The 26,727-nt window shown below is 40.6% G+C and overlaps 1 protein-coding gene across 1 annotated transcript; it reads left to right on the top strand.

The window, feature by feature from the left end:
• The first annotated feature begins 13,033 nt into the window (after positions 1-13,033).
• Positions 13,034-25,154, top strand: dcp1b (decapping mRNA 1B). The gene is made up of 11 exons (XM_042402968.1): positions 13,034-13,447; positions 14,018-14,058; positions 14,352-14,479; positions 20,830-20,896; positions 21,137-21,350; positions 21,489-21,587; positions 21,782-22,511; positions 22,689-22,739; positions 22,992-23,209; positions 23,488-23,700; positions 23,866-25,154. The coding sequence occupies exons 1-11, from the start codon at positions 13,289-13,291 to the stop codon at positions 23,941-23,943; spliced, it is 1,998 nt and encodes a 665-aa protein (XP_042258902.1). The 5' UTR covers positions 13,034-13,288; the 3' UTR covers positions 23,944-25,154.
• The last annotated feature ends 1,573 nt before the right edge of the window (positions 25,155-26,727 follow it).

Below are 26,727 nucleotides of genomic sequence, written 5' to 3'. Positions count from 1 at the left end.
TCATCTCAGCTGTTGTGAGCCGCTTAGTCAAAGAATGATTTTCTCCTCTCAGAATGCTCTTTTTGAATCATTTTTAAAGGCTTTAAGATGTTAAACTAAACAGAAAAAGCACAAAAAACCCACAAAAAAAGGAAATATTAGAAAAAGTCTGAAAACAGCTTGCCCCGGTGGCCTAGGGATTAAGGCGCCAGCCAGCCAACATTTTTTTAAAAGGAAAAGTCTGAAAAATGAACATAATTTTGTGTGGCAGAGTTATTTTTTTCTTATTGTCTACCCTAATAGCTGTGTTGCAACTACTCAGATTCATGATAAATCTGTTTTGTTGGGTTACTGTGAGAGATTCTGAGTGCAACATCTAATAATATTTAAAGATCCCCTCCAGACATATTCGAAGACATAAAAATACTCTGCTTCGACTAATTATTTGTGTCTGATATGCTTTTTTCCCCCACAAAAAAAGTTCAAATACTTCCTTCCTAATTACCTGCTTCTCCCTCATTAAAAATCCAGAATCTACAAATATGCAAATAATGTTCATTTTAAAGGTTTAACTGCTGGACACAAGATATCTCCTACTTCATTGTAAAGTCCATTCTCAATATATGTGCACTGTAGGCTTCTGGTTTCAACATCACACTTGTGTAAGTTGCATACTGGGCCACAGTTGGCTCAAAAATTGTTGTAACATAACAAATCATTCTCGTAGGTATACCCCTTAAACTCAGATTTTTGGTGAGCTCAACTTGGTTGCAGATGAATATGAAAACAGCCTTCTAGTGTCAAACTCTTCTTACCCATCATTCTGCAAAGTGAAGCTCAAATATCCAACTAAAGGAACAAGAAGAAAAAATGTTTTGCAGCTGGAGGGGGGCTTTAAATAATTTAGTTGGCATAAAATGTAAACTAGCATCACTTTTGACTGTTAAACCATCTGCAGTTACATTAGTGAATCTATCAGTTGACAGGTGTGGACTTTCAGACTGTAAATTCAACATGCAGAGGACAAACCACAACTACACACACTTACTTTTGGAAATACACTGTTTGCTCCACATTTGCTTTATTTGTCTAATGGGATGTGCCCCCCCAAAAAGGCTAAATTTATCTGTAAAACAACATAAAATAAGGACTGTGCAGCACTGTTTTATCCAGGATTTGAATAACAGAAACCCTCTCAGCTCTCTTGGATGTCTACTAAACCCCAATTCCTCTTGTAAAGCAGCTCAGTGGCCGGCAGTAGTGCTGAATGGTTGAATGAATTTAAGAGACAGTGAAGTTGAGAGAGCTCAACCGTTCATAGCAAACCCTTTCTGGCCAAATGAAGGTTAAAACACACATACAATAATTTTGCCTTATTATTTAAGCTTCTCTGGCTCAGCATTAAATTATTAAGTCTCTGTAAACCATGGCATGGAACAATCATTAAAAAGATACGTCCTGTCACTATGTTTCGCTGTTACTTACAGTCGTGGACAAACACAGACACAAACAAGTCAACAGAAACGGATGGGGAAGTGTGCACACACACTTCCTTCTTGTGCATGAAAAAAAAACCCAAATTGAAGTTCATTTGGCTGGCTTTTGTTTGGTGAGTGTGGGTTGGGATAAAGGGGGATATTGTTTGATCAAAATGGGTCATGTTTGACTGCAACAAAATAATAAGGTGGGCTCTTTGTTGTTTGATATAATGAAGCCTGCCAGTGTTTGTATTCACTGCCCAAAATGTCCATCTCATAAAACGTTAATGAATCAAGTGGGGTTCTGCATCTTGAGGAAAAGAGAGTCATTGGAGGTAATAATTTATAAAAGGTGTTGGACTCATATTAAAATACGTAAGCTCGTTCGAAAAACTGACGCATAAGCAGGTTTAAAAGATGATATGATATATATGCCATGTGAACAGAGAGTAAATTAGCTGATTATGGTGCAAAAAAAATAGCTCATGAATATAAAATACACACCCTAAGATGTGTGATTAGACAGATATGTATTTTTTTTTTATCATATAAGCCTTTCAAGTTGCGGACATATTTCACTACATGTTCAGACAAAAGCTACTTAATGTTCACTCCCTAACTCAAACGGCTTGAGCAACAACTGCATTGAGAAATGGTAAATTGGCACTTAATTGCCCAGATTTCCATCTATGTCAAGCATACTAATAGATGGCTTAGCTCGCTTAGCTCTTTCTTGCCCCTGTGGATTCTAATTAAAACACGTTTGAAGGAAACACTTGATTAGTTGTTGCCTTTATTTGGAGAAGGCAACAACTTTGCTACCTATATGTAATTGAAGCTGATCTGTTTAAAAAAAAAAAAAAAACCCTAAATAAATTGGATCATCTGTTCATCGTAATCACCGTTTTTAAATGTGTGTAACAAATCTAAGTCTACCTTAAATCCAGCCAGAAGACACATTACCTGGCAGCAGCTCTGTGTGGAAAGCTACATGTAAAGTGAACACATCGCTGGTTGTTGCAACATGTCTTTTGAAGTGAATTCAATGGAATCACTGAGCATATCAAGTCAAGTCATTAGAATGAGATGATTTGGCAAGTGGCCAGCACCCCAGGGTAACCATCAGAAACCAATTAATGTCCCTAACGGAGGTATCATGCCTCTGGCACAATGCCCACAGGGAAAATCAACTTGCTGATTACACTGCTGAAAAACTGCTGTAATGAGTGTGTGTGTATGCATGTGTACGTTTCAAAACAATTCCCTTCTCTGTATGCGATGACATGACCACCACAGGTGTGTACTATTTGTTTCAGAGCCATATCAGTTCCGTATGTACAGTATATAATGATAAGTCTGATTGTGTGTGTTTGCCGAGTTGTGTTTTCCGCATACGTGTGTCTGAGAGACTCCGGCACGACTGTTCATCTGTATAAAACTCGGATTATGTAGATACAGTGTAATTGGTTCATTCAGTGATCATTTGGTGCAATCGTGTGTAACATCAACTCTGTTTGAATTACAGAGCAGATGTAAAGCTGGAGACTAATTGATAATGGGGAGAAAATCAAATACCAATCAGAAAGCTGGTGTTAGGCATCAGAAACAGTATTATATAGCCTTGGATTGTAAGATATCATCTGCTCTGTTTTTGTCCTTGAATCTCCCAAGGAGAAATTTGTCTTTTCTTTTGGCTTCATCAATAGGAAGAAAAGAGGTCAGAGTTACCTGCAGGGCAACATCTAAGGCATCACTGTCTTGGCAAACACTGTGGGTTACAGTTAAAATTGAAACTTTGTTAAGTTTCTGTTTGGTCCATGGATGTTTGCAACACTGCACCAAAGTGCCCCAAAGTGGGATTGAAAGTTTGTCTTTCATATGCAGGATAATCATTATATGCCTCCTTCACCACCGCCCTTAACAAATATAAGAAGGAATAATGTAGCTAATTTTAATATTTATCACTTTATATGTCTCCAATTAACCCTTTTATACACTACAACTGGGTGATTGTGATGTTGGTGATTTTGTATGATTTTGTGCTATTCCTGTTGTCACACTAACTATCAGAGATGAGACTGTCAGCTAAATACCTGCAATGTAACATAAAAACAATGATTAAAGAAAAGCAGGACCCAAACAGTGATCCCTCAGTGCCAATGTCTGTCTTTGTAACTCCTCATTAGCTGTCATGTAGCTGTCAATAGACCGATGAAGAATGAACTGTCCGTGGTGCTGAAACCACCACCCAAGGAGACTTCAGCCTGAGATAAATGTGCCACAAATACCACAGTCACCTGGACTAAACTATACTGAAATCGCAGCAATAAGAAAGAAGATAAAACACTTTTTTCAACTTGAGTATCAGCCTGAAAATGTTTCTTCAAACTCCAAATTAATTCTGCTGATCTGGAGAAGATATTGTTTCACTTTGACTTGAACACTCACAAGTCAAATCAGCAGTATGTTTGTATTTCAATGCTGACAGTAGACAAATGTAGGAAACACTGTGCTTCCATAGGCCCTCTACTGTAGCCCTGCACCGTAAACTCACACCTATAAGCTGAAATACCTTCTGCTGTGACATTTGAATTCATTTGCCAGACTTTTGGATGGCATTACTTTCATATCACCTATAGGAGAGCAGTAACAAGTTCAGAGTTGCACTGATCATCCAATGCTCAATCCACTGATTTATTTAGGAACCCCTAACAGAAAAAAATGTTGATATATGTCCATGTAATGAGAAGTTATGAGAAGCTATATCTTGATTCTGCAAAGAATAAAAATAAATATCTATTTACGTCTTTTAGGTTTGTCAGGCACTTTTCCTAATCTTGTTGGCAGTCACCACGACAGATGACGACAATATCCATTAATTTCTCCGGACAACTTGGACCAAAAAGTCCTTTGAGTGATGATAATAAAGATTACATCATGGTATCATGGTAATCAGGTTACTCTACACACGCACTTGCCCTTCGTGATGGCAGCATTCTGTTTAAGCTGCTTGTCATCAAACTGTTAGCTGGATGACGCTCTGGAGTGCAGGTACAAACGACCTATGTGGTCGTTTGATTTGGAGGACTTGTTGGAGCGAACATGATAGCAGCTTGTGCAGATAACATCAACCAACCTATGATTAGTTGCTCCTCGGAACAAACTGTTGGTGAATGTGCCTCACACAGATGCACGCACACGCACCGCACACACACACACACGCACGCACACACACACACACACACACACACACACACACACACACACACACACACACACACACACACACACACACACGCACGCACACTCAACACACACACACACACATACACCGCCACCCCTCTTCTCATCCCCTGTTGCTATGGAACCTGTCGCCAAGGCAGAGGTATGTGGTTTTGATGGAAGTGGTGGACGAAGGCGACGACGACGACGATGATGAGGGTGGTTATGAAGATGATGATAACGCTCGGATAAATAAACCCTTTGCTGAATTACAAGGTCCGGCTGTCCATAAACGAATGCATTGCTGGGCTTTGCTCTCTGCAACGTGGGTGGAAGGAGCGACGCGTAATACTGCGCAATGCAAACAGACCCTTTCCTCACCGTAAAACAGACCACAGCCCTGGATTCTCGATTCACTCTTTGCATGTGCTGCTTTCACATCACTTAAAAAGTCGTCACGTTGAACTTCGGTCGTGTCTTGTGCGAAACAACCTACTGTCCTCTGCTGCCCCCCCTCCCAAATAGCAAATCATCAACCCAATTCTCAGCAGACAAATAAGTCCTGCGGGCCCTCCTACTGCCACCTGTCATCTCTATGCGATTTCTCTCGCGCGCTGCTATTAAGGAGCCCTGCGGACATAAAACTTGGATTAAAACGTGACAAATGCGACTATTGATTGTAGAAGAAAGAGGGATCGATAGTGGTCGAGTGCGCCTATCGAGGGGGAGCTGCTTAATTTGCGCTCCTTAGCTAACACTGTGTGTCCATTTCTGACATTCAGCCAACAACGTATATGTGCAGTCGAGTTTATTCCCAAAAGCCCTGAGGAGACAAGATCTGCCAGATAATTTGCACATATGCTTTTTCTGTCATTTTCTTGTGCAATAATCGCCTGCATCTACTAAATATGACCACTGCCCATCCATTATGCCACAGCAGTTGTCCGATGGACCGGCCTGTCAAACCTACAAGTGTGAACTAAACCAAACAAGAAAAAAAAGGCCTCATCCATCTGTCCGCGGCTACCTGCAGCCTTGTTGTGTGATTACGGCACCACAAGTTCACTCGCTGCTCAAACTGCACATAGAAGAAGAAGAAAAAAGATCAAATAAACAAACTGCACACAGAGGGAACAGGAGAAAGTGAAGGAAAGAGAGCCGCATCTGTCCATCTGTTGAAAACGAGGAGAGAGCTAACACCCCTTTCCCTTTTTTTTCACCCTCTCCCTCCCTCCTTCCCTCCACCTCCTCCTCCTCCTCCTCTCCCCATCCCATCCCCATTTCGAGATCATCATACCTCTCTTACTCCCTCCCTCCCTCCCTCCTTCTCTCATGCCCAGTTACAAGATGTTTCTCAGTTATAAATAATAAAAAAAAGACACCACATACCTTGATGGTTCTCAAGGGTGTCCTCCGGGATGTACATGTTTTTGCTTTCATTTACCATAAATGTAGTCCGGCGTTATCCCTATAGGTGAATGGAAGAGAGAGAGAGGAAAAAGCTGGAGCGGAGGAGGGAAAAATAACAAGAGGAAAAAAAGCCCCCCAAAAAATAAAGAAATTAAAAAAGGGGAAAAAAGAATAAAGAACTGTCTGGCACGGACAGTTTTAGGTATTCCGTTATTTTATTTATGGGGAGGGTTTCTTCGGATGGAGTGAATATTACCTAATCCCCATGATGGAGGTGAAGGCGAGAAAAAAGAGGGAGCTTTCGGCGGAACCGGTTGGGAAAACGCACCGGTGCATCCCTCGGTACATCCGGGCCCTAGGCGAGAAACATGAGACCAGCACCGCGTTCAATTCAATTCACACCTCGCTCTCTCTCTCTCTCTCTCTCTCGTTCTCCTCTCTCCCTATGTTTTTTAAAAAAAAAAGGTTTCAAAAGGTTATAAAGCACGGGCGCTGTCAGTGACGGTCGCAATGGAAGTGCGCAAAAGACGCATTCGTGCGCATCTTCAGAAGCGTGTCAAAATGTGAGAGGATGAGGAAGAGGAGGTGGAGGTGGTGGTAGTGGTGGTAGTGGTGGTGGTGGAGGAAGAGAAGGAGGAGGAAGAGAAGAGGAGAAAAATTAGGAAATGAGAAGAGTGTAAATATTCCATCACGGGTAGCACGGGGTTAAATCTCCCAATAGGTTGTCGGTTATTCCACGTATCTACAGCAGTACAGTCCCCCCAAAAAACAGAAGCCAGGCCGTCCTGTCTCATCCGGAGACGGGTTTCTCTGTCCTGATCCAGTCCATGATGGTCCGGCGGTGTGTCTGTCTGTCAGTCTGTATGTATGCCTGTCTGTCTGTCTGTTTGCCTGCCTGTCTGTCTGTCTGCCTGTGTCTCACTGAACGAGAGTTGGAGCTCTCTCTTCTCTCTGCCTCTGCTGCCCCTGCAGCTCAGCTCTGCAGTGATACCAAGAGAGAGAGAGAGAGAGAAAGAGAGAGAGAGAGAGAGAGAGAGAGAGAGAGAGGTAGCCCCCCCTCCTCGTGCATGTAGACGCTTTGACTGTTTCCAGATGTGTGTGTGTGTGTGTGTGTGTGTGTGTGTGTGTGTGTGTGTGTGTGTGTGTGTGTGTGTGTCAGAGAGAAAGAAGGAGGGGAGGGAGGAAGACTGTATGGGCAACAGTGGAGAACCGGCGGCTGGTATCCAGATGATGATGATGATGGTGGTGATGATGAAGACAACGATGATGACGAAGTGTGTGTGTGTGTGTGTGTGTGTGTGTGTGTGTGTGTGTGTGTGTGTGTGTGTGTGTGTGTGTGTGTGTGTGTGTGTGTGTGGTGGGAGGAAAAGGGGGTCACAAAATCTAAAAAGGAACAGAGGGCTGGAGAAGAAGAAAGGTGGACGAAACCTGTGAGTGTGCATGTGTGTGACACAGGGGAACAAGAGGAAAGAGAAAGTCTGTGTGTGCATGTGTGTGTGTGTGTGAGAGAGAGAGAGAGAGAGAAAGATAGAGAGAGAGAGAGTGAAAGATGTGGAAGTGGGACTCATATCCTCATAGACTCTGATTTCTGCAGGAAGGAACAGAGATTGGAGATGTTGTACTTACATCTGATTTGCTCACAGTTCCTACACATCTGGACTGCTTCAGCACCATTCTTTTCTTTGGCCAAGGCTGTGTTTACACTCACTCTAAAGATCTGGTTTTTCAACTCTTTTATGACTCAAGCTCTGATCTTTTCATGCCTGTCTTAAACAGGGAGAAACCACAAGGAAGCTGATTTTCAGATCTTTGGATGAGGTGTAAATACAGACTCGAATCTCATGAAGTCATGGGCTCTGGAAGGTCAGCGCGCAAAGACTGAATGTGACCCTTTTTTATCTAGAGGACAACAAAAATGATTTTTGGAATTCAATTATGTTTTTTCTGTTACTTCCTTTTTGCCCTCAGGACAGTGACGCATGTTTCAACACTGCTCTCCATGGCCAGGAACAAATTTGTCCTGGCCCCTAAAGCACGCAAAGTCATTTTCCGGAGACATGGGCCCATTTTCTTAGGTAACACGACAATGAAATGAAGCTGATTTGGCAGTAAAATGTCAAACAAAGTCAACAACATCAGCTCTTAACTAAATAACTCTGGACCAGGCTTTGAGTCAGCTTGGCTCTGCAGCTCCGACTGAGGCGTTCACAAATAACACGCCGCTTCTTAAATTGAGCTGTTTTCTTAAAAGCTCTCCACAGGCAGCTGAGATAGAAGAGATATAAAAGGAGAAGAAGCGTGTTCCCATTATCTACTCAGTCTTCAGAAGGATCTTGACCTTATTTTCTTTTTCATGGGCACACTCACCAGTCCCTGACAGTTGAAGTATCCAAAATACCATTTCCATCCCAACATTTTCTTTTATTAAAAGATGATTAAAGATGTCAAACGCTGAAAAAAGGTATGGCAATGCTTCCCAACACAGAATAATTGGGCTCAATAATGCCTCAGGGTGTACTCGGAGGTTCTGAGCAAAATTTCCAGATTCTAATTATGGTACCGGCCACCCTATATAATTGTCTTTGACACTGAATTCGAACTTCACAATGTGGCGGTCTTACTGTATGTCAATCTCACTGCAGGCTGTAATCAGGAGGTGAATCTGATGACTCAACCCTGCCTGTATTCATTTGTTCAGTGCCATAGTGCAAAATCACCACCCACCATTCTGTAATAGAATAAAGGTTTTTGTCCACATTTGTCACTGTAGACATAGTAAAGAAAGGGAGACAGCTGATAAATGATTCTATTGATGACAATTGACAGATGGATTGTCTTTCTGTGAACAATATATGGTGTTTTGGGATGTGGATGGTATATTAATATACTGTATTTGGAGGGAAAAAAACAGTAAGTATCGTATAGTAGTAGTATTGAATATCTGTGCTGATGAATGAATGGTAACATCTCCAGAATTTTTGTTGCACAAACTGGATGTACTGTTGTTAGGAAAGCAGCATGTCTGCAGTGAGCAAGTACTTATTCTGCATAAAAATGGCTACTGTGATTGATGTGTTATATATGACATTATTAGATTGTTATACTGGTGCGCCGATGCATAAGTAGCACTTTGCTGTTAAAGCTGGTCAAGGGGGAGCTAGCTTTAACTATTTTATATACCGTTAGGTAGTTTAGTCTGATGGTTCTCAACCTAGGGGTCGGGCCCCCTCCAAATTAATAAGATAAATCTGTGCAGTCATAAGATGATTAAGTGTGTAGGAAAGAATGAAAAGCAATTCCTCTACATAAATTTGTATTCATTTTTTGAACCTTTATCTATTCTTTACTTTTTGGCGAAATGTTGGACTTTTACTTTTACCTCTCTGGGCCTAGAAAAGTTGTTGAAATGAAGTTTAGAGGGGAAATGTGTCTTTTGTAAGGGGCCACAACCCAGAATGTTGACAACCAATGGTTCATCTTTAATAATGCATTTCGAAAGTAGCTAGTAGCTATAGCTATCAGATAAATGCAGAGTAAAAAATAGAATATTTCTCTCTGTGATGTGGCGGAGTAGAGGTATAAAGTAGCAAATGGAAAACGGAAATCCTCAAGTAAAGAACAAATCAGCCTGTGTTTGATTACACTAGTCAGTGATAGACGGAAGGAAGGATTGAGAAAAGGAAGAACGGATGGAGGGCAGGTCGTGGGAACAGACACTAGTGCCCAGGGGACACACAGACACAGACACACACACACACACAGAACTGTCCTCTGTAATCCAGCCTGCACATGGAATATCAACTCTATTTATGACTGTTCTATATTTGTAGTTCCCGACCCCTTTGTATGTGTGTGACTCTAAAGCTCAGCTGGTCTCTGGGAATATCTGTACAGACAAACACTCAGATGTTAGGTATCCCATGTGGGAAACCAACAATCTGCTGGTCAGTCAAAGGGGAATCCCCTTATGATTGAGGGAGCTACTTTATTCAGCTTTTCAATGTGAGGCCTGCATTTTAGACTGTCAATCTACTGCTTTAAAAAAAAACTACAGCCAAAACCTGATAGATTCATGCACTCAAGCATGTACTCAAGCACTTGTAGCACAATTTGGGCATTTTCCTTGGTGAAAGCATCTATGAGGGCTTAAATGTTACATGCTGACTAATATAATCTGCTCAAGAGAGTAAAGCATGCACCGGGTTGCAAAAGCCACCATAGTCACTTTAAATCTTATGATTTTTAGAAAATCTAGCTTGATACTTTCATATTTGCAAAGGGGAAAAAATTGACCAGTGCTCAGAGACTGTCATCAGATGGTTGTGTCTGTTCTCCTTGGTGTTAATATTTCTAGAAGTGAAAGTAAAAAGAGTATTGTGGAAAAATGTTTTAGGTCTGAAACTTTTAAGAGAATATGGACTAATTCAGTGTCAGGTGAGGACCCAAATTAAGTATCTAATGTCTCCACCTGGAGTCGATTGAACACCCTGAATGAACACTCCGGGCAGACCATCTATCACCTATTCACTACAGCTCTTTACCTTCAGGGCCATGGCCATCCCGATGGAAATTATAGATTAGTTTCTCACTAATTATACAGTCCCCTGCTTGTTTGCACACTCTGTATTAAACACATATTGTTTTGTTTCAGAAAGTCTCACTTGTTACAGGATAGTGGATTTTCTTAAAAAGAATGATCTAAAATAAGTGAAACTGACAAAAAAATGAGTCAACTTTTTTCAAGATCTGTCACCTATTAAAAGTATGTCTATATAGTACAGTATGTCTATTGTTAAAATGCGTGCAGGTGCTTGAGCAGGTGGACATTTTTTTTTCAACATGGCAACACAAATAACAATTTCCATCCCAGAGAGCAATTCCTAACCAACGCTGCCCACTGGCTACATCCCATTACCTTCTCTGCCTGTGAGCCAATCACCGGCTTCTCTTTTCCTATCCCCACCAATCAGAGTCAAGTGCTCAATCTCTGGACTGAATGGTTATTGACAATATTGACCTGCTGATGGATAACTCATTAGCCTTATCATTGACAAACACACAGCTTCTGACAAACAGATAGATACCACCCTGACAAATAGACATATATACACTGAAACACATTCACTACCACTCTGGCAAAGTAATAGACATACTTGTCCAGAGACAAATAGGCCCCACACTGCATTACAAAGCAACTATTTTCATGCAAATGGGGAGACAGGTGTTACTTGTAGCTGCTTCATTCATATTGAAGAGGAAGTTGTGGACAGCAGTGGCATAGTGGCACTTTTGCGTTTCAAGCATTTCAAGCAGATGCTTTTTATCCAGTGCTGCTTAAATTAAGTGAGCAGTTGGATGTTCATTGTTTTGTGTCAAGGGCACTCTGACATGGCTGTTGATGGATGCACATCAGCGGTAGTACATCTCTAACTTGTGACAGTTGCGTATAAATCTAATTACTAAAAACAAGTGTATATGCTGCAGAGGAAAGAAGGAGTGCATAATGTATATATATATATAATGTTAAACACAGGGGATATAGTGATTTCTTTATCATTTTTATCAATGGTTGTAAGTCTTATTGCTTCAGTGATTATACAGTGTGTAATCTATTATAAATACACATAGAATGAAAAAGCGTTTACATATGCCAACTTGAAGAGGTGCTCTGAAGTACCCTCCTCAAGTGATGAATGGCACTTGCAATAGAGCAGGATATGTAGAACTGAGGACTCACTGTCAGGTGATCCGACTGATATGGTGTGATGATGATATAGATTTCAAGACCATACAGACCTACATATCCTGTTCCTGTTTCCTGCTTCTGTATCAGTTTCTGTCCCGTACTTGTGTATCAGTTTTCAGGAACAGGAAGGATATATCTCATTTTTGGACAATGGAGCTGATGCATTATACTGTATTTGAATAAAGCTATGAACAAGAAGAATAAGGCTTTGCACAGTAGCGTTATGAGGACAGCAGCACCCTTGTTGAAAATCAAAACATTACCACTTTAAAGCTTTGCACATGCTGAAAATTTTACCTGGCCATTGTGAACTTTTCACCGTGCTAAACATCACCTTAACTGGGCCCGTAAACAAGGTACTTTATACTGTGTAAATTCCCACCCAAAAAATGCTGCAGCTCCCTGTGTGCCCCCTCCTTTATCACCCATTACCAAATAGATGGAAAATGACATGCAGTCACACAAAACTGATAAAATCATAGTAATAGTCTTTTTCATGTATGAAAATGAGAATGGATATGCTTCAGCAGAAATAAAAGTAGAAATATTTCCTGAATGGTGGGTTTGAGTTGTTTTTTAAAGGAACTTTTACCTCAAATGTAAATACCAGTGATTCTCTTGTCATTGCACAAAGATAGACCCTATTAAAAACATCAAAAAGAAGAATATTTGTATGTGTATCAACTGGGAGTTTGTGTCACAAAACTCAACATATGAGAGATCCCTATAAACACACATAAGCATCTTTGTTCTGGCTTTCAACTCCAACTTAGTAAATGCAGTAAATACATAGATCAGGGGTGGTTGTGTTTTATCCATAACTTTAACGCCCCCTAGCGCCTTTAAGAGGGAATGTAACTGTGTATTGGGAAACATCAATCGGCATCAGTGTAGTCAAATATGTACAGGGGTGAATGACAAAAAGAGACATCATATGCTTATTTGTATGGGAAGAATTTCAGCCCATCATCATATTTGTGTAAATGGGAAAAGCTGAAATACAAAAAACAAAATAAATACTCAAAGCAATGGCGATAAAAGCAATCAAATTAAAAAATGTAATTTAAATAAAGTTGCAGCTGCCGATATAACTTATAGTTTTACCATATTTATACTGAAAATTCCTGCCGCTTGCTGTAAAATATCCTCATCGATTTTTCCAAGTTGATTGATAAGGCTGATATCTCAGCTCCTGCTGCTCAACCAGTCATGTCTGCTTGTTTACATCTCTCTGATTAAACATGGCCGTTGACAAACTCACTCCTGGCAGTTAGAGCTCGATAACTCTTTAATTTTTTTGATTTGCCAGTCGTCTTTGACCAAACAGGCTGCTGTGTTGTATTCGGTTTAACTGTCTTTTTACCCTTGTTGATAGTTTATGTTTTTATCTCTTCTTCCTGTGACTCGTTAGCTGCTGAAGCTAAGTAGCGAGCTAACTTCTCCATAGGGAACAATGACAGCGACTTCTGCAGGTAGCAGCAGCTGCCTCGCCGCTAAAGGACTGGACATAAGTCTGGCTGCTCTGCAGCGACAAGACCCATACATCAATAACATTGTGGACGTGGCAAGCCAAGTCGCTCTGTATACTTACAACAACAGGACAAATGAGTGGGTAAGCCTGAACTTGGTTAAGGGTATCCTGTGCTAACATAGCTTAGCTTCGTCTTCCTCCCCGGTAGGCGCGCATTACACAGATTTAACTACAACAGTTGTAGTTGTAAGTTAGCGTAGATAGATATGGTGGTTTACGGTCTAAATTATTATTTTCCATAACAATGGAAGCGTGTAATTTCTTTATTATATGATTCCATAGAATATTATACTTCAAGATAATATAGAGATAACTTGTACCCCGTAAGTTAGCTTCATACAGTTCATATCAACACATTCTTCTCAATCTGGGCTCCTCGGGAGACAGCCAAATTTCACAAAGTTGTCTCGTTTTATACATAATTTTTGGGAGGGTTTATTTCATGAAAATATCAGGGAACATGATTTGGCTTGTGTGCGTGTGGCCAGTCTAACCTTAAAACAGATAATAACATGTTTTACACATAGGCCTAAGTGCAGCATGACACAATACAATAATTAATCCTGAAAGAGATGATGCTGACCAATTACTACATGTTTTCATTCTTGCTTTCTTACTTTGGTTTTTGCTGTTATTTTGTGTGTTTTTCAGGAGAAAACGGAGGTGGAAGGTACCCTTTTTATCTACACAAGGTAATTAAGTTGTTGCAGGAGTTTGTTACGATTTTTAATGCCCATGTGGTTTAATAATGATAGTATAATATGATAGGTGAGAAATCCAGTAAAGCTCTCTAACAGGCTTATTCAAACTACAGCTTTGATGAATGTGAATAGGCTGTATAAGGTTTTTCTATTCTCCTGTGGTAACGAATTTCTTTAGCTTACTTTAATATTCTACTTTTTAGCCGGTCTTTCTTTGTAATATACCATGACACAGGATATTACATAGCTGAAGTGGCTCATATGACTCATTTTTTGCATTTCAGGCTGGCATCTCCCAGACATGGTTTCACCATTATGAACAGACTCAGCATGGAGAACCTGACAGAGCCGATCACCAAAGACTTGGACTTCCAACTCCAGGACCCTTTCCTGCTTTATCGCAATGCACGACGTAAGGAGAAAAACACACAGATGCACACAGACACACTTCTTATGTCTGCCTGTTATTAATTATTGTTGACGACCTCTGACACATTTTGTTCTAAACACCTCAGCATCTGTTGAGTATGTACAAGGTATGTGTCGGTGCACATACTAAAGTCCTAGTTTTAGTGTGATATTTATTGAATCATAACTATCAGCGGCAGAGTGATATATCTTAGCTGACAGTTTTACTGCCCAGCCACTTCTAGTGTTGCTTACTAAATTAAATTTGCAACAGATTTTTTTTAAATGTGAAAAACCTTGTTTATGCAGGGATTAGTAACACTAGAATTAGAGAACAAACAGTCACTTGGTAGAAGACTGTACAGACATAGATGGCTGAGATACTGGGAGTAGATACTCCTAGACTAAATAATTTTAAGAGTCTGAATAGTTTTACAAGTAGCTGTCAGACACAGTGAGACAGACTTATTAAAAGACAGAGTCAAAGATAAACAGGAAAAGAGAGAAAACAAGCGAGACGGGGAGGAAAACAGTCTAACCAGAAGAAACATAGACAAAAATGCAGGCTGATGCCAAAAAGAGAGTCTTTAGTATGTTGCTGTACTGTGTACCATAGAAGTAGGTAGTGAAAAAGAATGAGGAAGTCATTTATATAGACGGTGCAAAATAGAAAAGAGCTCTGCTTCTTATTTTCATCAATTCTTGTAGATCTAATTCAAGATATTCATGTCTATTCATCAGCTTTTGACATGTCACACTACAGAATCCATACCTGACCACATTCATGTGATTTTGAAGATCTGATATCAATATGATGGCTGGATAACATTGTAATGACAACAAAGAGGCAGTTACATAAGCAGATAGAGAGAGAGGGACATTTGGGCAGCAATTGAACAAAGTAAATAGCATGCTGTTCATTTTAGCAAGAACCAGTAGCTCCATATACAGTAAGGAGGAGAGGCATTCTGGTGTCTTCAGTTTCATCAACCCGTCTCCCTCTGAGACCTACATCTGGCTCACAAACACACACACACTCACACACTTTACAGAGTGTACCTTTGGGACAAGAGCCTGACAGCACTACACAACCAGCCAGCAGAGATTAGATACACCACAACAGTTACTGATAATATAAACACATATACACACACAGTCACTCAGGAGCCGCTGACACACATAGACCTCCCTCCATCTCACACTCTCCATCAGGCTCAGTAAGAGGCAGGTGGAATGCTGTGTTTAGATACCAGTGGATTCCTTACGCCGTCTTTGATCCCCTCACTGTAGTACTTCATTACTCTTACTGACACTTATTCAACACAGCCAGTATTAAACATCCTGAAGGATCAGTGAAATTATGTGTGTGACATAAACTTTCCCTTTTGACCTCTTTATACCTTTTTATACCACGTTCACGGATGTGGTCAGAGCATCAGTACGGGGAATACATTTGAAGTGAGCAGCTTGTCCTGGTCAGGAAAGAAATTTAAAATTCCATAAAACCAGTAATCTCACAGTTCATGACTATTTCCTCTGATAAAAAAGAAATATGAGCAGGAGTTATGTTAGTAAAGAGAGGTTGGGTACATAGCAAACCTAATAGTCAGTGGCTCCAGCTGATTACACTGATTGAAGACGGATAATAAAACACCCAAATAAGGAGAGATGAAGTATGGTTATAATGAAACTGATTTTTATCAACGTAGCTGCTGTAATTTACTAGGACCCATAATGGATTTTCTAGCATGCAGGTATGTGACAAGTATGAGTTAAGCTAACAAAACAGTATGTGTATAATCAGAGAAGTGGCGCCTCATATGCTGAGAGAGACCTCAAAATGTCAAGCCTCCCAAGTACTGGCAGTGTAAGGTGACATTCATTGAGTGTTTAGCGGATGATGGTGTTGTGTGGAGAGATCTTTTCCAGAAAACTGTATGAATAGGAATGCAGCTCAGCTCAGTGAAGTTGTTTCTTTCACTGGCTAACATCTGAACCCTCAGACTATTTAGACCTCAGGCTGTTGGTAATGCTGCCAGTCCCAGTGTGTAGTGACCTCTGCGCGGAGGGGTCGTGGAATCTTATCATTAGACAAACATGTAGCTCTCAGTGCTGCTGTAACTTCCTGGAATGGCAGTTGGCACAAAGTGGCACCCCGGGCTAAAAATAAACAGTGGAGATATACCACAGAACAAGGAAAGATTCAGCGAAGCAAGTCGTTATTCCTCTGGCAAACATCTCAGCGCAGAGAAACCGATAGGAAGCTTTTTACATTCCTCCCTAGAAGCACCTCCAGTACCTTGCAGTGTTTCGGTTGACCCATTTATCTACACAGGAGTCAACCCCCTAACCTTGGTAGTGTTGGTGAATGACATTTTGATAATTGATTCTGACTCATGCAGATTTTGGATTATACTTTATTTGACACCACCTATGATTTATTTACGATACTCCTGTTTTGATTTTGGATTACGTTTAATGCAGATGATGGTGTGAGTTTAGCTGGTGTGTATAGTCTTACCTCCTGGTCGGACATATGTATATCCCAGTTCTGTCTCTGACACCAGCAGGCCTTTGAATCTGACCTCTGGTTCCTCCTCCAGTCTCTCATGTTTAGGTTTCCTTTGAAACAGGCCTCGCAGCATGGCTCCACCAATCTCTCAGTAATCTTGTAGTCTAGTAGTAGTTGAGTCTCTCTAGCACTTCAAATCGCAGTTCCAGTAACGTCTTCTCCAGCAGAAGATTCAATAAAGGTGATGAGTCAGTTCCTCTGGTAAGATTTTCTTCCTCAGAAGCAAAGGATGGTGAACCACTGGTATATGGAGCACTGTGTAAAAGTCCTTTGCTCATCCACCAGTCACAGCAGTTGTGCTTCCTTAGAACCGGACGTCACTTGTAAAATATCTCACTCTGTTGAATTCAAATGTACCTGCATGTAGGCCTTAGGAGGAAGGCATAAAGCTGTAACAACTATAGTAATGTCTTCTTAAATGAGAGTAGGTGTAAATCTCAATATACTTTCCTCTAATGTCATCAATTCCATTCCTACAAACAGAAGAAGGGATGGTTCTTCTCAGACAACAAGTATGGATGCGTGTTACAGTTAGAGCAACTACACATGACAAACTTCCAGCAAACTAAATACAGGCTGAAAGAATATCAACACTGTTAGTCATAACTAATGCCGGGAGCTCTAGCCACAAAGCTGATCACATACTGCGGTAAAAGCACACCTAATCCATCTCGGGCAACAGTGCTGCTTACACACAAGTCTGGATTTCTAACTATACTAAAACTAAAAAAAAAACCCATCAAAAGTAGTCTTTGAGTAGACAAGTCCCAGTAGTGTCGTTTGGGTTACAGCTACAAACAGTGACTGTAATGCCAAAGCACATTTAAACCTTTTATAGAATACAGTGTTGCTGTGCAAGTTCAGCAAAACCATGTAAATCAGATTTAACTAAAAAATGTCTTTGACCAGCAAAGTCCCAACGGAGTAAAGACGAAGAAGAAGAGCAGAAAATATATGGAAAAAAGCATACGAAAATTTAAAAAAAAAAAAAAAGTCTTTTAAAGCATCCAAATCCCACTGGAGTCCCGTCAGAGAGTTACTGTGGGTCTAGAGCCGACATTACACGTGTTTGGCTGATTTGACGCTGTCACAGAGGATTTGAAAGGACCACACAGCAAAAGTCCTGGATCACTTACAGACTTTACTGGACCGGTTATAATTGAAATTTCCGAAACGCCTATGATAGGTCGTTATATTCAAAAACGACACATCGACATCGCTCACGCTTTTCAAGTCATCACTCCTCCTCATAGTGGTCTCAGATCCTGGTGAAGCTATCTCCCCATGTGACCGTTTGGTGGAGTTCCCAGTTCACTTGGTTAGGATTTCTGCTATTTTCAGAAAATGGAGATGCCCCCCTCTCTCTCTCTCTCTCTCTCTCCTCTCTCACTCTCTTTTTCTCTCAGTCTCCAGTGTTGTTGACTTGAGCCCCTTTTCTCTTTTTTCTATCTCTCTAAAGCTTAACCTTGTGACCACTCACTTCTTCATTGGTGCTACTTATTGTAGTCCTCCTCCCACCCTCTCTCTCTCTCTCTTTCTCTCTCTCTCACACACACACACACACACTCGCTCTCTCTGGGGGTTTTCTGTCTTGTTGAGGTTGGGACTTTTGGCAGAACAAGACAGATTCAGATGCTGTGATAATCTCTATCAATAACACCTTGAAGGCATTTTATCTTGTCCTCTTCGTGTTTCGTTTTCTTCTTCTACCGCATCTTTCTTTTTGTGGGGTTGAGCCAGGGCAGCATACTGGTCAGAGAGACCGTTTCTTGTCCAGCCGTCTCTTCCGTTGAAGATTTTTCATTCACCGACAAAGCTCAGTCTCTGTGTTCTGACACCTGAAGAGCTCTTTGAATTTTCTTTTCCGATGGACTTGTTCATAATCTCCTCTCACACACACACACCTCACTTCTTCTTATATCTTATCCTTCTCATTCATTTTTCCCCTTCAATTTTTCCAGCTCTCTGACTACGACTGTTTGTCTCTCTGTCTCCTTCAAACAGTCTCATCCCTAGTGAGCACTAAGTGGCTCTGGCTCCACCAGACAGTCTCCCACTGCAGTTACTTATTTGGTACAGGACCGATTTTCCCAGGCTCATCTGAACTCTCTGTGTTTGTGTGTGTGTTCGTACTGTATGTGTCTCTGCCTCTCCCTCTCTGTCTATTCCCTGCATCATTACTGACCTCAGTGGCTTGTAGCCAAGTATTTGTGTGTGTATATGCCTGTTTGTGTATGAACGTGTGGGTGTGTGTGTCTCTGATAGGACTATGGTGGTAACGCTGTGCACTATTTAGACCTCACTTTGCACTCTGTTTCTACCCTTCACCCTCTTTCCCGTCTTGCTTTAAGTCCTGCCTCTCCACTTCATTCATAAGTGTTTTTTTCCCTCCTTTTGTAAAAACTTTCTCGTGTCTTTATCACTTTTCTTTTTTGAGCATCGGCCTTATCTTTTCTCTGTGTGTGTGTTGAGGTGTCAAATGATGTCTTACTGTCTTTTAGGGCTGTCTTGGTATCGAACCTCAAAACATTTTGATACATTCTGAAATCTCCTTTGTAGTCTTTATCTGTGATCAGACAGTTTCTGATGAAAATTATGGCTGCTTAAATGTAGAACAAATATAATATTTGACAAGTCTCGCTTTTTTTCTTAAAGGGATAAAAAAGTTTTGTAGAAATATATTTGCATTTCTCAAAAAGGTCAGGTATTATTTTGTTTTAGTTAGAACTTAAAGGATTTGTTGATTAATTGATTGGACAATTGCCATTTTGATAATTGATTAATCATTTAAGTTGTTGTCTGAGCAAAAAATGACAAAAATTTGGTGGCTTTTTCTGTTGTTTATTTTTGTAAACATTTTTTTTAAGCTGTTGGTCAAACAAAACAAGACATTTCAATATGTCTCTTTTGGATCGGGACATTGTGATAAGCATTTTAATTATTTTCTGACATTTCATAGATAAAACAATGAATGAATTAATTGAGTTTATAATTAGTGAATTAATTGATATTGAAAATAATCATTAGTTTCAGCCCTAGTTTTAGTATTGGTTCTGCAATTCAAGTGTCTTATTGGTATTGTATTGAACATTGTCACACAGTTCCACTCCAAGTCTTGTTTGAGTGCATGAAATGGTTAAAGGACTGCTACAGCTCTGCAATACTAGTTCGTTCAATATGCTTTTAGGGGGAAATTCAAATGATAACAGTGAAATGAGTCACTCACTGTGTAATGTAAAGCAACCTACTAACTTACTGCTGTGTAATCCTATGACAAATGTGTGTTAGTGTTGCCTTTTTCCTCCCTTGTTGATCATGTTTATGTAGTTCAGGAGACCCCTGAGGCCCATGTTTCACTGTATAATGTCACTACTGGCTACTTTTCCCATTGGCCTGGCTGGGAAATGACTCATTTTAAACCCTGGTTTTAGACCCAGCGGGGCTAATAATAAACCGTTTACATGTCTGTTGGGCACTGATGTCATAGCAGCAGAATTGCACTGCAGCATTGCTGTGCATTCATTTGATTGTAGGAGTATGGCAGGTCAGTAAGCTCATTTTGTTGTCTGTTGACCTTAGTGGCTGGAGTGTCTCAGAATTACTTCTTTCATTAGCACTGTCATTATTTTACCAGCTAACTTGATTTATAGCATCGACTGGGACATTACTGTAGACCAAGACCTCTGTTGCAATCTTTGTTTATGAAACATGTTCAAAAGTTCACTTCTATTTCTCACCCTGCCCCCAACCCCTTTCTGTCCCCCTCTTCTCCACTCCTCCAGTGGTTATCCATGGGATTTGGTTCTACGATAAGCAGGACTGTCAACGCATTGCCCAGAGGATGAAAATGTAAGTACTTGCATAACTGTGAGCTCTATTTATATAGTACTTAAAGAAAACGCATATTCAATGACATGACAGAGAGTACTTGTGGACATTAACGGTTCTGCATCTGGGATTTATAGGTTTAAAGATAAAGTAATAGTTTTAACTGGAAATATGTACTACACTTTACAGCTTGTCACTATGATTTGCACAAATTTCTGAAAAAACGTGGGTGTAGTTACATGGAATATTGTTTGTGCGCAGTTTGACTCAGCAGGAGCAGGTCCTGGCTCAGTCTCAGGGTGGTTGGCTGTCCCCAGCAGGAGGAGGAGGAGGAGGAGGAGGAGTAGTAAGAGGAGGAGGAGGAGGAAGAGTAGGAGGCGGAGGAGGAGGAGGAGGAGGAGGAGGAGGAGGAAGTGAAGGGAAGGCAGTAGATATCATCCAGATGCTGACCAAAGCACACACAGAGTATGACAAGGTAGGACATACCAAAGATCCTGAAGGCTTTTTTGGGGGGAAAATATAATAAAAAAGTCACTTATTGTCTCCCCCTCTATCTCATTTTCCTTGCTTCACATTTCTCTGTTTTGTTCTCTCCCTTTATGTCTCTACTCAGGAGAAGTCTACTTCAGAGCCAAAGGAGATTGGCGGCAGCAGTGTTCTTTACGGAAACCCCAACCTGATCAAACCAATACCTGTTAAACCGAACACTCAGGTAAAACACCCACACCCACTTCCTATTTAAGTCCAGTGTTTTATTCAGTACATTGGCCTTTAAAGACATTTGCAGTTAGCCTGATTTGTTTAAAAATACTTCAGAATTAACTGCAACATAGTTGGTTCCCCTTGTTCTGTCTTCTCATACTTGCTGCTCTCCTTCCCTCTCTCTTCTCTGATTGTTCCTTTCAGGACAGTGAAGGTGCTGAGCCCAAGTCTCTCTCTCTGGCCACTCTGTTCGGCTCTCAACATCTCCACTCACCCAAACCTGAGCCAGTCTCTCCATTGGCTGCCTCTGGGACGGGTTCATCAACAGGGAAAGTCGCCCGCCCACCTGTTGCCCGCACGCTGACCTACGATACCACATTGGGATCTGGCCGAAGTGTGGCATCTGGGTGTTCAGATGTTGTCGGGGGCGTGCTGCAGAGTTCCACTGCTGCCCATCAGCAACAGCAGAACCAGCAGCAGCACTGCCCAGCCATCCAGAAGCTCATGCCAGTACAGAGAGACGCCGGGGGGATCGGAGGAGTCCTTCAGACTGTGTCTGAGTCCCCGGAGAACAGGCTGTGTGACAACGGGGTGCCCCTGGAGCATCACCACCACCATCATCATCTTTACCATCACCAACAGCACCGCCATCATCACCATCAACAGCAACAGCTTCAACCCGACCCAATCAAGAGACTTTTCCAAACCCAGCCACCTCCTCCCACCTCCACCTCCTTCTCTGTTGCTCCTCCTTGTTGCTCCATCCCCCCTCCTCTGCAGCAGAACCCCCTTCTCTCCGCCCAGCCCATAATAGTGGATTCTGTGTTATGTTCCCACCTTCAAGCGCAACAAAGTCAGCAGCTGTTTTTCAGCCTACCTAAGCCTCAACCAGAAGCCCAGCACAGCCAATCAGCTTCAACCGCACAGGGAACAGGTGGGTAATTTTTTATGCTATCAGTATGATGCCAAAAACTACAAGTGTCCCACATACACCTTTCCACTAATATGTAAAAAGAGTTGTAGTATATAAATCATAATTATAAATATATTGTAATTAGAAGAAATAGCTATTCCATCAGTCAATAAATTATGTTTTCCTCTGCTGTGCCAGGTTTGCTGCCATCTCAGGTGTCCAATGACCAAGGTCTTCATCCTACACAAGGTACGAAACACGTTACTATACCTGAAAATGCTTACAGCAGCTGTAATCAGTATCCTAATATTGTCAACGGATCACATGATGATTTGTATATGAGAGGATTTGCTCGTAATGACCCACAGAGAATTATCACCACACTACACTTCCTCTCTCTCAGCTCTAGGAAGCGTTTGAGCTTCTCTCAGGTTATTGCTTTGGTTTTACAGTCCATATAAAATAGTTCTAATCATCGGGTCCCTCATTCTGTCTCGTTAGGTCTGTCTTCCCAGATGCCTGGTGTGGTGTCACCCCACGAACTCCTCCAAAAGCTCCAGCTGGTCCAGCAAGAACAAAACCTGGCTTCCCATGATTCCCCTCGGCTCGGCCCAGTGCTGGCCCCTCGATTCCTGGGGCCCACTCAAAATGAAGGTGCTGGCTCAACTTTAGGCCCAAACCAGACCACAGCAGGTCAAAAAGCTGCACTGCAGTTTCAAGTAAGCATTGTGTACACTGTTAGCAGTGGCATTTGACTCCTTTACTATTTGTATTCCTTTTCATTGTTATGGTGCTGAATCTGATGAAAAATTGATAATAAATAATAGCTATTGATCTCTTATAGAGTTGTAAAGTAATATGGTATTTGTATTTTTTGTTGTGGGAAAAATCAAATCAGAAGTGTGCATGAATATAGACATAACAAAAGTGTTGACACTCATCCCTAAATACTGTGAACAGCTTTGAAGGAGTACTAATAACTATCTTGCCTGTCAAGGTCATCTCCCCCCAGCGAATACCAGCCACCGTGGCCCCAACCCTGCTCCTCTCTCCCAGCGTATTCATTCACTCAAAGTCTAGTGGCGGGTTGTCAGCGGTTGCCCAGGACAGCAGCCCTGCCCCCTCAACCCTGTCCAGACCCCCGCTGCAGAAGGAGATCCGAGTTCTGTCCAAAAGCCAGCTCCAAGCCACCCTGCTGCATCTGGTCCAGGTAAAATTAATAACAAATACTAAAACATGTAGATAAAACATGACAGACAGTCAGAGGTGGCTTATATTGTGACATTTAAAAATGCCAGACATGGAATGGGCAGTCTACCCAGCTGCAGCTTGTGTCATTAATATAATATGTGATGTTCTCTGCGATGTATTTCAGACTGACAGCTCATTCCTGGACACCATCTATGAAGCTTACATCAGCCGCTTTACTAACAACTCCAGCAGCAAGTACTGATGACTCTTCACACCCTCTGTCTGTGCATACACCCTCTCCAGAGCAGCGAGTCTCATTCTTACACCTAATATGGATGTGCCACTTCCTCCTCGGAATCTCCCCACAGACTTAGACCACAGCCAGTCAGCCTGACTGTTTTCACTATAAACCAGGTTTCTCTAGTTGCAAAAAAAAAGCTGTAATGACAACTTATAAATGTGTTTGTTCTCATATCAAAATTACAGTATTTTTTTAGCCTGTGAAACAACGTCCTCTTATCCTAGACTCCCTTGTTAGTCCCATCTCTCGAAACTTATAACCACTTATTTTTGGAACGAATGTGGCACAATCATACAGTCTTGACTTTACCTGTAGTTAAGGTGAAAATCTAGCCCACAGTATATTCTAGTTCGCTGTCAGTGAAGACAAAATATGCTTTTCCAAGTAGTTTGAATTTAGTAGTAACCTGCACTATTTGTTTTCACCAAGTGTAGCCATGTAGCATTTTATTTGATTTTTAATTAGTTTTATTTGCTCCTTCACAATTGTCAAACACCAGCGAGCCCACTGGGCTTTAACAAACAAAAAAAGTCTTCCTAGTCTAAGAACTAGTGATGAAAGACGTGCTCAAACTGGCTTGATTTATAAAATGAAATGTAAAACATGTTAAACATGTTTTGTTTTCTGTACATTTGGAAAAGTATGTTTGAATGTTGTCGGAATGTGTTGGATTTAAAATAGACAGTTCTTTTAAATTAAGTTCTTATTGATTTGCTTACGAAAGAATTTATAAGTATATTTTACTATCCAAATGCTTTTAAAATGATTGAAATGATACCTTGTCATTTTGAAATTGTCTTTTTTCTTTGGTCTGTATTTTAGTTAACTGAATGTTGCGACTAGGCTTGTCAACATGAAACGGATGCAAGTTGTTCACAAGGATGAGTTAGCCTGCAGCAGGCTACAGTATATTCTCTTATTTTTAATATGTAATGCTAACTATGCTAACTGGCGGCTTTTCAAGCCACATAAGTGTGTCTCAGTGTTTTAAAGGACCAGTGTGTAGGATTTAGGGACATCTAGCGGTGAGATTGCAGATTGCAACCAACTGATAACCTCCCTGGTTTGTCTGTTCTTGGCCACTGTAGAAACATTGTGGGCTCCGTGGAAGAGGACCCCTATGTAGATATAAAGGGCTCATTCTAAGGTAACGAAAACAAAGTGATTCTTAGTTTCAGGTGTATATACACTAATGAAAACATACTTATGAATGTTATATTCCATTTCTGCCAATAGATTCCACTAAATCTTACACACTGGTCCTTTAAGAGAGAAAAACAGTTTCTTCCACAGCACTTTTTACATTTAGTAGTGCTTTGTTGGTCTTTTTCTGCCATTTTTGGATATTTTTTATTATTATAAAGAATTCAAAATGACATGGTATCCATCCAACTTGAAAAAACAAGGAAACTACAGGAGATTGTCAACCTGCACTACCTCACAGTGAGCTAGTTCAGAGGTGGACCTGTGTTTTTACTTAGTGGCAAATTGACAGTGGATATCATTGAACAGCTTTAAAGGTTAAATATTCCAGTCAGGATTTTTTTTTTCTGATCATCAAAAGGGATTTCATGATTTACAGTAAAGTAAAACTATTGACAACGGTTTATCCCACTGAAACATAGCTGTTTAGCCCACTTTTTTCTGGCAGAGCTGCTGTTGTAATAGAAAATGTAATGATTTTGTATTCATGTCACAGTTCCTGAATATTCTCCCTGCCAAACAAAACAATTTACACAAATCCCCCCTCAGGTAAGACAATGTATTGATCAGACACTTTGTCTTCAAGTGAATGATTATATGACAAGTTTTATTGATGGTGAATCCAGTTGAGTAAATGATGGCTTGGTTAAATAGAGATTTTAAAAAAAGGCAACAAAGAAGGCACATAAATCTTTCTGATTCAGACTTCACAGGTGTTTTTCTAAGCCAGGATGCAGCACATTTCCAAGACACTGTCATGCTACATGTTCTGTATAAAAAGCCCTTTCACCCTCAGTACAACAGAGAAGTCAGTCTGTAAAATGTTTAATTTTGTCAGAATCAGGGTTTGCAGTTTGTGTTTAGCTCATGTGCTACACTCATACAGACCCAGTCTTTACAGTAGCTGCCTGAGAGAACACAAAAACAGCAGAAAATACATTTCAGAGAAAAACAGAATATTTTTTTCCTATTTTTGTACTCAAGAAGCAAAATGTATCGTTCTCACAGTGCAAATAACCAGCATGTAATGTTACAGTTAAATCTACAGCTAAAATATAGATTATCATTCATTGTTATACAACGCATCTACAGTTATTTGCTGTTTTTTTTTTTACTTCTAATTCAAAAGATATCATCCATAATCCTTTTTTTAAAAAAAAATGCATTGTCATTTAAAAATATTATCAGACATTGGAATGTTAATGGAAACATTTCTACACAAGTTTAATTTCTTTTTGTCAGGAATGTTTTGCTCTTGCATAAACTGGAATATATTTTAATTGGATATTAAATCTTCTCAAACTGCCTCCGTTATTGTTTACTGTGTTTTCTGTTTCCCTGTATGGATTTGCATGGCTGAATGGTTTTATGATTGGCATTATTTTTCAAGATGTATGCAGTCGCAAGTAGCGCTGATCATAGTAAAGGTACACTCATTATTGCTTTAACGTCACATCATTGTGCTGTTTTTTGTGCCAGAATCAATAGTGTAACATAATCTCAACAGCGATTAATCAACTAGTTTTTACACACCCAGCAGTA

The sequence above is a fragment of the Thunnus maccoyii genome, chromosome 23, assembly GCF_910596095.1.
Source record: "Thunnus maccoyii chromosome 23, fThuMac1.1, whole genome shotgun sequence".
Classification (NCBI taxonomy): Eukaryota; Metazoa; Chordata; class Actinopteri; order Scombriformes; family Scombridae; genus Thunnus; species Thunnus maccoyii.
The sequence above is the reverse complement of the archived record's forward strand: the minus strand, read 5'-3'. Positions and strand labels throughout refer to the sequence as shown.

Coding starts and splice junctions, on each gene's coding strand:
- dcp1b (XM_042402968.1), top strand. CDS start 13,289: ATGACAGCGACTTCTGCAGGTAGCAGCAGCTGCCTCGCCGCTAAAGGA. Junction 21,588..21,781: donor CTGTTAAACCGAACACTCAG/GTAAAACACCCA, acceptor TGTTCCTTTCAG/GACAGTGAAGGTGCTGAGCC. Junction 23,210..23,487: donor AAGCTGCACTGCAGTTTCAA/GTAAGCATTGTG, acceptor TTGCCTGTCAAG/GTCATCTCCCCCCAGCGAAT.